Source organism: Monodelphis domestica, chromosome 8 (genome assembly GCF_027887165.1).
Source record: "Monodelphis domestica isolate mMonDom1 chromosome 8, mMonDom1.pri, whole genome shotgun sequence".
Taxonomy (NCBI): domain Eukaryota; kingdom Metazoa; phylum Chordata; class Mammalia; order Didelphimorphia; family Didelphidae; genus Monodelphis; species Monodelphis domestica.
In genome coordinates this window covers 205,183,803-205,198,374 of record NC_077234.1, presented here as the reverse complement: position 1 = coordinate 205,198,374, position 14,572 = coordinate 205,183,803, and the positions used below count along the sequence as shown (strand labels likewise).

At 36.8% G+C, this 14,572-nt stretch overlaps 1 protein-coding gene across 1 annotated transcript in view; it reads left to right on the top strand.

The window, feature by feature from the left end:
- The window catches only part of ATP10A (ATPase phospholipid transporting 10A (putative)), a 291,546-nt gene that overhangs the window by 210,288 nt on the left and 66,686 nt on the right, over positions 1-14,572 (top strand). The window contains exons 4-7 of the mRNA XM_056808517.1: positions 6,185-6,291; positions 6,403-6,534; positions 8,374-8,507; positions 9,790-10,042. Coding sequence (XP_056664495.1) covers positions 6,185-6,291; positions 6,403-6,534; positions 8,374-8,507; positions 9,790-10,042 — 626 coding nt within the window. The remainder of the gene's footprint in view (positions 1-6,184; positions 6,292-6,402; positions 6,535-8,373; positions 8,508-9,789; positions 10,043-14,572) is intronic.

Below are 14,572 nucleotides of genomic sequence, written 5' to 3'. Positions count from 1 at the left end.
GTTAAGTGAATTGCCTAGAGACACACATCTAGTTCATATTTTAAGTCATATTTTGACTCAGGGAGATGAGTCTTCATGACTCCAAGCACAGCACCCTTTATCAACTGTGAAACCTAATTACTTCATTATTGAGTTTTATATCTGTGCTAATATGTCAATGATCTAAGTGTATATACCTAGTTGATTTGGAAATAATTCCATCAGTGACCACATGTTTACTATCTGCTAAAATACAATTTTTCCCTCCCTCCTTTCCTTCTTTCCTTTCTCTCTTCTCCTCTTTCTCCATCTCTCTTCCTTCTTTCCTTCCTTCCTTTTAAATATGTTCATATCCTCCCAATCCTCTTCACAAAGGAAGTATTCATACCATATTTGACTTAGGACTTCTTTTAGACCTATAGACCTCTGGCTTCTCATTTTTTAATGTTTAAAAAATAATTTGTTCTACTCTATTTTGCTTTCATTTTATTGTTCACCTTTACTTTGAAATCACTAAATATTTAAAGTGTATATGTGTTTAATTTGAAGGATCTTTTTGAATTCTCGACAGAAATTCCTTTGCAACAGATGTTAGCATATAAACTATAAAGATCTTCACAGAGGTCTTTTTGTAAATGCTTACCATGAGCACTGTAATAGAAAATGATAAAATACTCCCTAAAATTATGTTTCTTGTTTCTTTTGGATCCATGATAAAGGTAGATCTGCCAACTGCTTTATTTGCCTCTGCATTAGACATCCTTCCTTTTAGCTATGATTTCTTTTTTTTTAACGTCATGTATAGTGAGAACATCAATACTGTGATAGGATTCAGTTCTTCTAGTAATATGTGTTCTTGTTCAGTCATTTTTCAGTCAAGGGCAACTCTTTGTGACTCTATTTGGGGTTTGCTTGGAGCAGTTTGCCATTTCCTTTTCCAGCTCATGTTACAGATGATGAAACCAAGGCAATCAGGATTAAGTGATTTGCTCAGGGGCGCACTGCTAGCAAGTGTCTCAGGATAGATTTGAACTGAGGGAAATGAGTTTCCTGCCTCCAGACCCCGTATTCTATCCACTGTGGCACCTAGCTGCCCCATGTAGTGAGAACAGCAATACTATTATGATTCACTTCTAGTAATATATATAACTAGGTGTATTTATGCCCCACTTAACAATCTTGCCTTATGACTTTAGATCTCAAGTTGCCCCACTCCCAAATGCTCTAAATTGGGGCACACAAGCCTCTGAAGCTAGGGCATGATAAAAAGAACTGAAGGGTTGTTTGGAGGCAGAACTAATACAAGCACGGAAGGAAAGGGCAAATGCCATGGGTTTTTGAGGAAAAAAAAGAGAAGAGGAATAGAGAAGTAAAATAAATTATTCAGGGTAGAGTCTACTATGACCTGCCTCCAGTCTTTAGTTAAAAAAGACCTTGAAGCCTGTGTGCATATGCCATTTCATAATGCAGGTGGCAAGGTAGAGCCAGGGTCTCCTAGCCTTTGAAAATCCACAATTCTCTCTATAACACAGTGAAGAGTATGGAGGATGCTAATATAATGGAGAGAAAAGGTGCCTTGCTATCCATGAGAATTTGTTTTAGATATTTAATACGTTTTGTTGTATCAACATGCAGTTCTTAAAATAGAGCTTTGGTTCCTGGATCTTTGGTGACCAAATGGTGACTCCTCGCAAGTAAGTGGAAGGCGAACATTTGACAGCAGTATATAGCCTGTCTCTAACCATAGAATTGAACTCTACTTTGCTCTATTTGACAGCAATGGCGCATGTTCACTGCTGCAAATTCTCCCAGTTTGGACCAGAAACAAATGAACTACAACATGCACAAGTTAGCTTATCAGCTGCAAATATGAAAAGGAGACATAACAGTTTCTGAGAAAGAACAGATGGGCTGTGACTTTTATTAGCTGAACTGGGCCAAATTTCCAATGAGCAGAGCATACAACCCTTTAGAATTACTGATAGATCTTGCTACTAGACATCTCTGTCATTGAGTTTTATTTTTGACTGTTCCTGAATTTCAAATTGAGTCTCGAAATTAATGAGATAGAGTCCTTGGTATCTTTCAGTTTGTATTAAAGATATCTGTAATTGCTTCTAATGTATCTTTCAGTTATACTTGGTAACTTCTGCTCTCTTATTTATAACCAGAGGAAAGAGAATAGAATTCTTTCTTAGGCCACCCTAACAAATTATCCTTCTGAGCAGGGTGGGGGCATTGCCGTGACTGACACTTTCAATTTGCACAGGGACAAGAAGACAACAGAGATTCATATGAAAAGCATCTCGACTTGATCTCCCTCTAGCACCCAGCTTTTTCCCCTCTACTGCTCCTCCCACCCCACATTCTGAGTATATCATTGAGGGGCATCCATCTCTTGGAGGTTTACATTTGCAGAATCACATGGATTCAGAGTTTCAGGTTTTAAAAGTGTCTAAGAGGTCATTTAGCTTAATACCTCCCGGAGTAGAAATCCTCTCTCTAGTATTGCTGCTTTATGATCATTTAGCCTTCATCTGAGGAACTTTAGCAGTGGGAAACTCCCTAATTCCTAAGATAACTCAACTCTTCTTTGGAGCAGCTGTTATTACTGGAATTTTTTTTTTCTTTACACAGATCTGAAACATGAATTTCTCTAACATTCACCTATTGGGGTCAAGTAGAATGTCTTGATTCTTCCTCCAGATAAAATTTCTAATATTAAAGACCCCCCCCCAAATTATCTGTTTTCCTGCTTAAACATCCTCAGTTCTTTCTTGCATGGCATGGTTTCACATGCTTTCACCATCTTCTGGTTTCACTTTAGTTTCTTGAAGGCTTTTTGGGTTGCAGTGACACATTTTGACTATAGTCTTAAAAACTACCATGTTCTCTCCTCTCCTCTCCTTTTTGAACTTTATTTTTAAATAATTGAAAAAATGTGACTTAAAGTGCTTCATATACATTAATTCCAACCCCCACCCCTTTCCATGGGTTGTAAATATATTTTGCTTATGTTATTTTCTTCTGAAAAAAAGTTTTTTAATTGTATGAGGTTAATATTTCATTTTGATTGTTTCCCATAATTTTTAAGAAAGCAACATTTTTCCATGTGTGAATGACAAATGGCACATTAGGATATCAGATGATACTTTCTGACTCCAGACTTAATGATAATATTTATTATGATCATTTCCTCTGGGATTTCCACATTCTATTCTTTATGTACTTTAGGTTTGTTATTCTTGTTTTATTGGCAATGCAATTTTCTCTTTTCACTCTCATGCTTGATGATGAAATTTTTGCCCCAAATTACCTGGAATTGTCTAGTTGTGTGTGGAAGATTTATAATAAAACCTTTTTCAATTTGAAAAATCCATGTTAATTATTAAAGAACCTTTAAACATGCTCAGAATAGACTATGACACAATTTGGAAATTCATATGTTCTAGAAGGTGAATTAATATTTCAGCCTTGACTTATTTTTTAACTCCTCTAAACCAATAAAAACAGCATTTATTACCTGATAATATAAACATGCGTTGCATTTAAGGTTGACTGAGAATTCCATCCTCATGCTCCATGTCCAGACAATGGATGACTCGGAGATATTGATTTATTGTAGGAATAGAAAAAGTAGAAATAGTTGAAGGTGTCTGTACCTTGGGCAGTGATCTGGCTTCTATCACCTGTCCTACTGTTGCAGTTGTGACATCCTTTCTCTTGTTTCTGCAACCAGCTAGCCCAGAAAATTATCTCTGCCAAAGGGAGCAGTAAAATTTGAGTCTCACAGGGAAGATCAAGGAGCTGTGGTAATCTGCTAAGAGAGGATGTAGGCAGCATTTTTTAAACAAACAAAGACTATTGGTACCTAGACAATGGTTATGAAGGAAGAGGAGGATAATTGAGGTCCTGGAGGAGAGCGTACTAGTGTGGGTGGATGGCTTGTGTGTACCAACGTGTGACGTAGTGGGTTGGTGGTAGGAGTAAGTATAACATAGGCAAGATGGAGATGAAAAAAAATGAAGGTCAGGTGTGGGGAAGGGATTGCTACTTTAAAAATCAATGACCTTTTCCAGGAGCTATATTCTAATTCTTTGCAAATCAAATGAAAATAAAATAGTTATGGTAAAGAATTCAAAAGAATTTGCACATTTAAAATGGAAAAAAGGTAAGAAAAATTAAGCTAATGTCCTACCAAAGATGTGGAGGACAGTTGCATGCCTCATCAATTACTCTGGGCCTTGGTTGGCCCTATATGAATAATGAGAGAGTTAAATTATTAAGTGATCTCAGAGTCACCTTCAAACTCTTGTGTTCCATGTCTCTATAAGCACTACTTGATTCTCAATTTTATTTCTGGGACTTGGTCTGTTCCTTCTTTCATATATAGTAAAACAGCTCATATTTATTTATTTAAACCTTTACCTTTCATCTTAGAATCAATACTATATATTAATTCCAAGACTGAAGAGTGGTAAGGGATAAGCAACGAGATTTAAATGACTTGCCTTGTATCACAAAAGCTGGGAAGTGTCTGATTTGAACCCAGGACCTCCTGTCTCTACACTTGGCTCTTAATCTACTGAGACATCTAGCTGTCCCCAACAATTGACATTTATATGATGCCTTAAGATTTATAGAACTTTTGCCTCAACACTTGTGGTAGGTATTATTATGCTTTACCAATGATGAAACTACCATCCATTGAAAATTTGTGGTTTTTCCATGATCATGCAATTAACAAGTGTCTGAACCTGAACTCAAATTCAGACCTGTTGATTCTGGAAGAGCTGCTCTGACCTAGCCCTCTTTCCAATGCTTCCTGCTGCACCTAAGTTTTAGAGATTCTAGAGAGCCCTACGAAAACATCTCAAAAGGGAGCAGTTAGGTAGGTCAGTGGATTGAGTCAGGCCTAAAGAGAGGAGATCCTGAGTTCATCTGGCCTCAGATACTTCCTAGCTATTTGGCCTTGGGGAAGTCACGTAACCCCTACTGGGCAGTATTGATTCTAAGATAAAAAAATGAGGGTTTAAAAAATATCTAGAAAGCAAGAATAATCTTTCTTAGAATCTATCTTAACACCTTTCATGGAATAAGCCTTAATTTCATATGATTTGTTCTTATTCATGTAACATCCCTGGAGAAGCTTGATGAGGCCAATATGCCCATGTCTCCAACTGGTTCTGTTACAATCATAGAAATTAATTTTGCAAAAAGTTGCCTGTCCTTGAATCCTGAAATAGTCTAGAAAGTAAGGGACTCATTTTACTTTGTGTTAGGAGGATAAAATGATAACAGACCTTCAGTGTTAGTTAGTGCTAAGGACCCCTTGACTCTGTTATCTTTATTAGGTGTGAATACTTTTTGATGAAATTGAATTTTTTTATAAATCAGTCAACAGATTTCAGTTCAGTTCAACAAACTGTTGTTGTCAATAACAGCTTATGCATCTTCTGACATTAGAAAAAAGTATGCTAACAATTCAGAATCCTATTCAATTCAACAACTGTTTATTAAGCCCCCTCTATGTTCATGGCATGTTAGGTGCTAGGCAATGTGCAAACTTTAAATAAGACATGGCCCTGCCTTATGGAATCTACAGACTGCTAGAGGGAAGAGACACAATCTAAGAGAACTCCGCTGCACCAGGTTCAATAATAACGACACATACTTGCTATCTGACTTCCAGTCAGATATAACTGGGGAAAAATGAAGAACAACATTGTTGCTTAATAAGCCATGTCTAAAGAAAAAGAAATTTTCTGACACCTCTGATTCTCATGGGAAAGAGAATAGGTATGGTTTTTTTGGAGGGGGGAGATGAAGAGCCATTTGTGGTCAAAGAATATGAACAAATAGTTCTTTCTTAAAATTACAAAGTATTCATAATGATATGAAAGAGTACTTAATTGGCTTCCTGGAGGAGGTGACATTTGACTTGGACTTTAAAGGTGGGTAGGAAATCATTAGGAAGGAGGGAGAGAATATTCAACAATAGGGAAATTGTTCAAAATATTATGGCACTGTATCTGTTCTTTCTAGCTTTGTTTAAGCAGTGCATTATGGTTTTAATGTACCAAATCACTCAACTTTGAAATATTATACCCCCGCGGGACTGGTGGATTTCCTCAGTGAAGTATTGTTTGAGATGAAGGATGTGGTTTTTTACTGAGTTGACATGCCCCAAACTGTTCTTTGACAGTATACATGAAAATGGGAAAAAAGCTGCACTTTATAAAGAAAATCTATTGCTGCGTGGATGTACCATAAGAAATACAGAAGAGATAACAGGAATAGTCATCTATGCAGGTAGGAACTGGCCTTTTTGTGTTGTATCAAAATTACCAATATCAATTTGGCAATTATAAAAGGTGCCAAGTTTTTATCTGTGCTTATCCAAATTTCACTATTTAATTACAGGACATGAGACTAAAGCTTTGCTAAACAACAGTGGTCCCCGTTATAAGCGAAGTAAGCTTGAAAGACAAATGAATATGGATGTCCTCTGGTGTGTCCTTATACTCATAGTCATGTGTCTACTTTCAGCTATTGGTAAGTTATCTTTACAGAAGCAAATATAAGTCAAAATTCTTTGAAAACTCAGTGTCCAGGGCAGCTAGGTAGCTCCGTGGATTGAGAGCCAGGCCTGGAGATCAGAAGTCTTGGGTTCAAATCTGGCCTCAGACACTTCTCAGCTGTGTGACCCTGCACAAGTCACTTAACCCCCATTGCCTAGTCATTACCACTCTTCAGTTTTGGAGCCACTACTTAGTATCAATTAGAAGATAGAAGATAAGGTGCTTTTTTTTTTTAAAGAAAAGTTAAGTGTTTAAAAATACAATTTTTATAAAATATTTTAAGCTGACCAAAGATTGGGGCAGGTAGGTAACACAATGGATAGAACTCCTGACTAGGATCAGGAGGACTTGTATATTTGGCCTCACATACTTTCTAGCTATGTGACCCTGGGCAAGTCATTTAACCCTGATTGCCTGGCCCTTATTGCTCTTATGTTTTAGAATTGAAAAGGTTTAAAAATTAAATAAACTGTCTGCAGATACCAATATAATCCCTTGTTTTAAAATTTGAATACTGTGTTTTGCATCTAAATGTGATTTTGAAGTGGTAGTTTTTTCCTTTTTTCACTTTGCCTTTCATGTTTATCAAACAAATTTGCCCTTAATGATAATATTATTTTTCAGGTTGTGAATGGGAGTGTTAATAATAGAAATTTAAACATTTTGAAACTGTATTTTAAAATTTTTTGTATTTAGGATAGATTTTGATTTAGAATTCATGTGAATTTATATATCAACCTTGATTTTTTTTAACTTCTTAAAGAAAGTGATATGGACTAAACCGGAGATTTGTGGAACTCTTTAATTTAAAAAACAAAACTAAACTTCCCTTTACTAATTCAAGTTAGCATCTCCTATGCTATTGATTATCTTTGAGAGCTGTCTAAAGTATTGAGAGGTAGACTTGCCCGGGATTACAGTCAGTATAATCAGTGTGTAAATGGTAGAACTTAAATCCAAATTTTCCTCCTAGCTTCAAGTTTGACTATTTCTTGCCTCTCCAAAAGTTCTCATGGCCAAAAAAATATACTTATTGTCTGGTAGTCAATGATGAGTTATACTTAAGGCTGTCTGAGTCATCCTAACTCCCACTGTACGTCCTACCTTTGGATGTGAATCTTTTTGCTGAGAGGATTGGGATGAATCATTCTAAGCAATACCAATACTGGAAATCACAGAAATGGCTTCAGTAGTGTAGAGAACTACCTTATAGAAAGAGATCTCCCTTACTTGCAGCGATAGCTCACAGGGATATCTGTATTCAGACTTGATGCTATAGCTGTTGCCGTATATGTGCCTAGAGCCACTGGCTGTCCCTACAAACGGCATTAGCCTCTCGAGAGAGACTTAGCAAGTGAGAATCCCAATGGCTGGGCAGACAGAGTAAGTGTCTCAAAATAGCCTCTGTGGCTTCTGTTATTTAGTAGCTATTATTTACCCTAAAAGTAGGACGTGCTGAAGTGTATCAATGTGACACTTCCTTCTAGGAACTTAACATTGTAAATTGGCAAGTCTCATAATTCATTTTTTCTTTAGCAATTTATGTACCAACAATGGGTGGATAGGGGGAGGGTGGGTACTAGCGCTTCCAGCAATTTAATATTAACTCCCCATTGAAAATCATATATTTTTATCCTTCCTCTTATAACAAAACAAGCACAAAATGCCAGTATATGATATAACCAAACCAAGTTGTTCTGACTTGATTTAAACGTTGGTCGGCTGATTGCTTTCTAAACAATACATTTTCATTTTCTCCCAAACTACTGCTTCAGTTAGTTGACTGACATTTCTTCTTCACACCATGTTTCAGGTCATGGACTGTGGGTGTGGCAGTATGGAGAGAGGAAGAAACCATTATTTGATGTTCCCGAATCAGATGGCAGCTATTTGTCTCCAGTTCTAGCTGCAGTATATTTATTTTTGACAATGATAATAGTTCTTCAGGTAACAGTCTTAAGAACAACAGGATCATTTTTTTAAACTTTTAAAAATAGAACTCATATTTGTTGATCTGAGATTTCCCCAAAGGCCTCCTGTAGTTTTTATTAAATGAGAAAAATCAAAAAGCACATTTGTCTCCAAAGTTGTATGTCAATTTATAGAAATTTTCTCACCTAATCTACTCATAGGTTAACCTGAAGTCAAAGTTTTCTTACTGCTTCTCTGAAAAACCTCATTCCTTGATTTTTCTATTCCCTGTATTTTCTTGCCGACACTCACAAGAATTATATAGATCCCCTAAGCAGAAAGTCTGTCAAAAAAAAATAGGGAGCCCCCCAGCAGGATAAGAAAGATGAGGCCTTCTTGCATTACAAATAGCTTGTGGGATCTTGAATAGAAAATACCTCATTAGATCCTCACAGGAGGGAAACAGAATTATTACCTCTTAATTATACGTCTTGAACACCAGCAAACAACGATATTTAACATCTTGAATTAGTCTATTTTTTAACAAATGCAAATTATATCATAGCTCATTACTAGGGGCATTGTGGTTGTTCTGTCTACAAAGTTGAGTTACCAAGCAAATCTGTTTCACCTGGATTTCAAAACATCACTATATCAATAACCATGAAAGAAGAATTTCATGGTACTTGTTTTTTAAATTATTAAGCTGCTGCTGAAAATATGCTCCTGAAAAAGTACTTTATCTCTGCACCTTGTAGCAATCATAAAGCTTGCCCATTATTTAACTGGTACACAAAACCAACAACTGAAAAGATTGCTTTTTCTATAAGATATGGCTCCATTAATTGCATTTTTCTGTGACTAGAACAATTTACCTACTGCTGTGAATGTATGTAAAACTTGGGGGTTCGAATGACATTTTAATGCAAGATTTCTTTTGCTTATGCAGAACTCTGACTACCTTGTGTTTTTTCCCTTCTCTTTCTTTCCTTTCCTAGCTTTTCTCAAGTCCAACTTATTATTCGAAAATGCTTGCTTCTATCCAAGCCATGATTATCACACTTCCAGATATAATAATGGATTTCCGCTCTGCAGTTGCATCATAGGCTTTCCTAGTTTATTACAGTAAATCCTTTGTCAATATTCTAATAACTTTTCAATATTGACTCTAAGCCAACTTATTTAAACTCTTGAAGGTACAGTATAGTCCATACTTATTTATGGTTTTAGTTTTTTGTAAAGTTGAATAGATTAGATCAATTCAACATCCTGCGCCTACTCTTTCCAACTCTTCATGTATGCTGTTTCTCTCTTTTAGGTTCTAATCCCAATTTCCTTATATGTTTCCATTGAGATTGTCAAAATATGTCAAGTGTTTTTTATTCACCAAGATAAAGAGCTATATGATGAAGAAACAGACTCTAAACTACAATGCCGAGCCCTGAATATCACAGAAGATTTAGGGCAAATACAGTACATTTTCTCAGATAAAACAGGCACTCTCACCGAAAACAAGATGGTTTTCCGAAGATGCACTGTTTCGGGCATAGAATATTCTCATGATGCTAATGGTGAGTTATAGTTTGCCACATTGTTTAATGATTGTGTTTTGTTTTTGCCTTAATGTTCAAGGTGATGCCCAACAGGGAGCCAATTGTAAAGCCTAAAATCAAATGTAAACCACAATCTTAAGCAGTTTTGGACTCATAATTAAGGAAGACGTGTAGGAGAGTTGAATTTAGAATAGCTCCCTAGCCCAGAAAGTCCAGAATTATAACTGTGTGTGATTCCCCCCCCCCATGATTGTGATGACATTGTTCAAAACTAACAAATCATGGAATTTGGTTTTCATGATTCATTTAAGTAGATCTGATCATAAGAGCAAAAATTATTGAAAGATCAAATATTACAAAGAGCATTCTGTTAAGAGGAGATGAAATGGAATAGGGTCATTTGAACAGGTAGAAGTTTTGGTAGGGAGCTTTTTGAGCCCCAGAAAGAACCCAAAGTGTCTCACCTTGCAAGTAGAGTATGTTATAAGAATTATAGTGCTACATGCTATAGCAGCTCAGGCAAATTTGGCTAAGGAACAATCAGCACTTCTAAAGAGTTAACCATATTCATCAACAACCATTTGTACCTCCAGACAGGATGAGTTTTCCTTCCTAAAATAGTATCAAAAAACATCAAAGAAATCATCTTTGAATCATCTTGAACTTAAATGAACACAGACAGGGATAAAGCATATTGATCTCGGTTAAGAGTTGCTCTTGGGAAAGATTTAACTGGAAAAATCTATTTCAAATGTCAGGTTTTATGTGGCCAAATGATGTATCTTCTGTGATTTGAAAAAAGTCAAATTCTCCTAAGCAATCTTGCTAATTCCTACAAGTGAAATGAGACTTCTAACTAAAGAGGGGACTAAATGAGAGTATGAATGACTTCAAAGGGAATCAAAAGGCTGCATCCAAAGACACTGTTTTTCATGATGGAGCCTTATTTAAAATTCCTGATTAGGGAAGAAATGGGAAGAAGTACTTAGGAAATTTCTATTTGACATGGGATGAATACCCATTTTGCCCTCCATGAAAGACTATACTGGCTTTGCAAGGATGATAAAGGAAAGTCATTTTTCCTTTCAAATCAGGACACTGAGATGATTGATCTGGTGACAAGGCAGTAGTATCTAGCACAAGGCAAGTTGTCTTTCAACAAGACTGTTATTATTCATTCAAAAAACATTTGTGAAACACCTAATATGTGCCAGTTACTGGGGATACCAAAACAAAATGAAAACAGTCCCTGCCCTCCAGGAGTTTCCATCCTATTGTGGATACTAAATTATAATTTTTTTAACATTATTTTATTTGGTCATTTCCAAACATTATTCATTAGAGACAAAGATCATTTTCTTTTCTCCCCCGCCCCCACCTCTCCCCTAGCTGACGCACGATTCAACTGGGTATCACATGTGTCCTTGATTCGAACCCATTTTCATGTTGTTGGTATTTGCATTAGAGTGTTCATTTAGAATCTCTCCTCAGACATGTCCTCTCAACCCCTATAGTCAAGCAGTTGCTTTTCCTCGGTGTTTTAACTCCCACAGTTTGTCCTCTGCTTGTGGATAGTGTTTTTTCTCCTAGGTCCCTGCAGATTGTTCAGAGACATTGCATTGTCCCTAGTAGAGGAGTCCATTACGTTCGATTGTACCACAGTGTATCAGTCCCTGTGTACAATGTTTTCCTGGTTCTGCTCCTTTCGCTCTGCATCATAATTTTTTTAAAAAGTTCTTTCTTATCTTAACAGAATTATGAAAGTGGAAAGAAGAAACACCGTTTCTTATCTTCTAGATTTAATAGATCACAAGATAAATATTCTTAATTTATATGCATTTATAAGATACCTAATTTGGGTAGGCAATTTGCTACTCTTTGGGGCTACAAAAAAAGGGCTTGGTTTAGAGGGAAAGATGAGTTATGCTTTGAACATACTGTGTTTAAGATTTCTACAAGGCATTGAGTTGGAGATGTCTGAAGGACAGAGATATAAGATTGGAGGTCAGTCCAGTACCCTGAACAGGGTAGGTAGATTTGAGAATCATCAACATAGAGAAAGTAATTTCATCTTTAGGAGTTGATGACATTACCAACAAGTGAAGCAGTATAGAGGAAGAAGATAAGAAGGCCTAGAAAAGACCTTGAGGGGCAATTACAGTTAGATAGCATGATCTGGATGAAGATCCAGCAAGAGACTCAGAACCAGTGGTCAGACAGGTAGGAGTTAAGAATTAGGAGAGAACAGTGTCCCCCAAACCTAGAGAGATGGGTAAGTATCAAAGAGGAGAGGCTAATCAGCATTGCCAAAGCTTGGAGAGAGGCCAAGTGAATAAGGTTTGAGGAAATGTTATTTCATTTGGCAATTAGAGAAATCATTGGTAACTTTGGAGAGAGCAGACTGGGTAAAATGATGTCAGAAGCCTGATTAAAAGAGTTAAAAAAGAGAATGAAAGTAGAAAAGGTAGAGACACCTACTGTGATCTTTTCAAGGAATTTAGCTACAAAAGGCAGAAGAAATTTATGATAGCAGAGAGAGGACAAATGAGCGTTTTTTTTTTTTTTTTGAATGAGGGACATTGGCATATTTGTGGGCAGGAGGGAATGAAACAAGACAAGGAGGGATTGAAAATAATTGAAAGCATGAGGATGAGAGAGGACAATCTGTAGAGGAAATGGAATGGAATATTCCATTGAAGCTTGAATAAGTAGGAGTAACAATCTTGGTAAAGAGTCACTTTATCATTTAAGACAGAGTAAGAGAGAATGGCAGAAGAGATCTGAATGACAGGAGATGAGGAAGAAGGAAGAAGAGAGAGCTCATAGCATATGACTTCAATTTTTTTCTGCAAAATGAGTCAAGGTTCTCAGCTGAGGTGGGGCAAAGGGAGCCGTGAGAGTTTTAAGGAGGGATAAAAAGGTTTGGAAGAGTTGATAAGGAAGGCATAAAAGAAATGCCAATAAGCAGTAGCAGCTCATTTAATGTTGTAGAACTTAAATCTGTAGCTGACCTAGTCAGAACAATTGTGTGATTTTTTTCCCTACCTTCCTTTGGCAGCATGTGTGTAGAAGCAAAAGGTGGTAAATGATATGAAGGATCTAAATCTGAGACTTGCCAGGGCATAATTGGCAATATGATAAGGGGGCTGGTAGGAATTCAAGAGGAGAGAATTGTATAGAGTTGAATTGATTCATCTAAAGTTCACGATGGGGAAAAGAGGAAAGAGTAGCTTAGTACAGGGGAGATGGTCAGGAAGAGAACTGAAGGGTCAAGGTATGGACAAAAAGTATGGTTTTATAAAGGAAGATTGAGAGAGAAGTAGAAAGTCAATAGTTTATGGTCAGGTAAAATTCTTGAACTGAGATGTGGTGAATTTGTGGATTTTATAGTAGAATCAAGAGCATGACTGTCTTTGAAGATCAGAGAAGATCTCCTATGGGAGATGTCCTTCAAGAGAAGTAAAGGTACCAAGTGGTATACGAGGACAGCATTCCAGACATGGGGGAGTGGGGAAGGTGGTAGGGTTTGCAGAGGCACAGAGATGCTATAACATCTCATAGAGAAATACAAATAGGATGGTTTGACTGAAATAGGACATCAATGAGAAGAGAGTAATCATTATCATGATGAAAATATAGACCAAAGCCAAATGGGGAACATCTTTCATTGACAAGAGAAGAGTCAATATTTTGTACTAAAGATACTGGGGAACCAAAGAACCTCCATGAGCAGAAGATTGACATTTTAGTCATATTAATTTGGCAGGTATTTAGAGATACAACTTGGGGGGTGGGGGGAGGCTGGATATAGGTAGACAAATTAAGGAGGTTATTGCCATACTTCAAACATGAGGTAATAAAAAAAAGTAAGGAATATTATATCATTAGCTTGGACAGACTTTGGGAGATAGTGGAGGATAGAAGAACCTGTAATTTGGTGGTCCATAGGGTCACAAAGGGTCAGACATGACTGAAGGACAAAAAAACAAGGGGGTATATATAAGATATAAGGAAATCATATCAACAAGACTTGGTTCCTGATTGGATATGGAGGATGAGAGAAAATAAAACGTTATGAATGGCTCTAAATTTAAGAAACAAGACCACTAGAATAATGGTGCCTTGAATATAAATGGGAATGAGTAATTATGAGAAGGAGCACATTTAAGGAGAAAGATAATGAATTATGTTGTGGATAAGTTAAACTTAATTTCTATGGGGAACACCAAGCAGGGGAGATGGGGCACAGTGGATAGAGCACTGGGCCTGAAGTCAGGAGGATCTGAGTTCAAATTTGACTTCAAATACATCTTAGCTCTATGACACTGAACAAACCACTTTACCCCATTTACCTAGTTCTTGCCCTTCTATCATAGAGTTGTTACTAACAAAGTAAGAGCTGTTAGCTCTGGGATTACTGATTATGTGCCATGTAACTTGGCATAGTAGATATCAAAGCAGTCTTGGAGTCAGGAAGACCTGAATTTATGTCTTGCCTCTGACACATACTGCTAGTATGATCCTAGGAAAATTATCACTGCTCAAGTA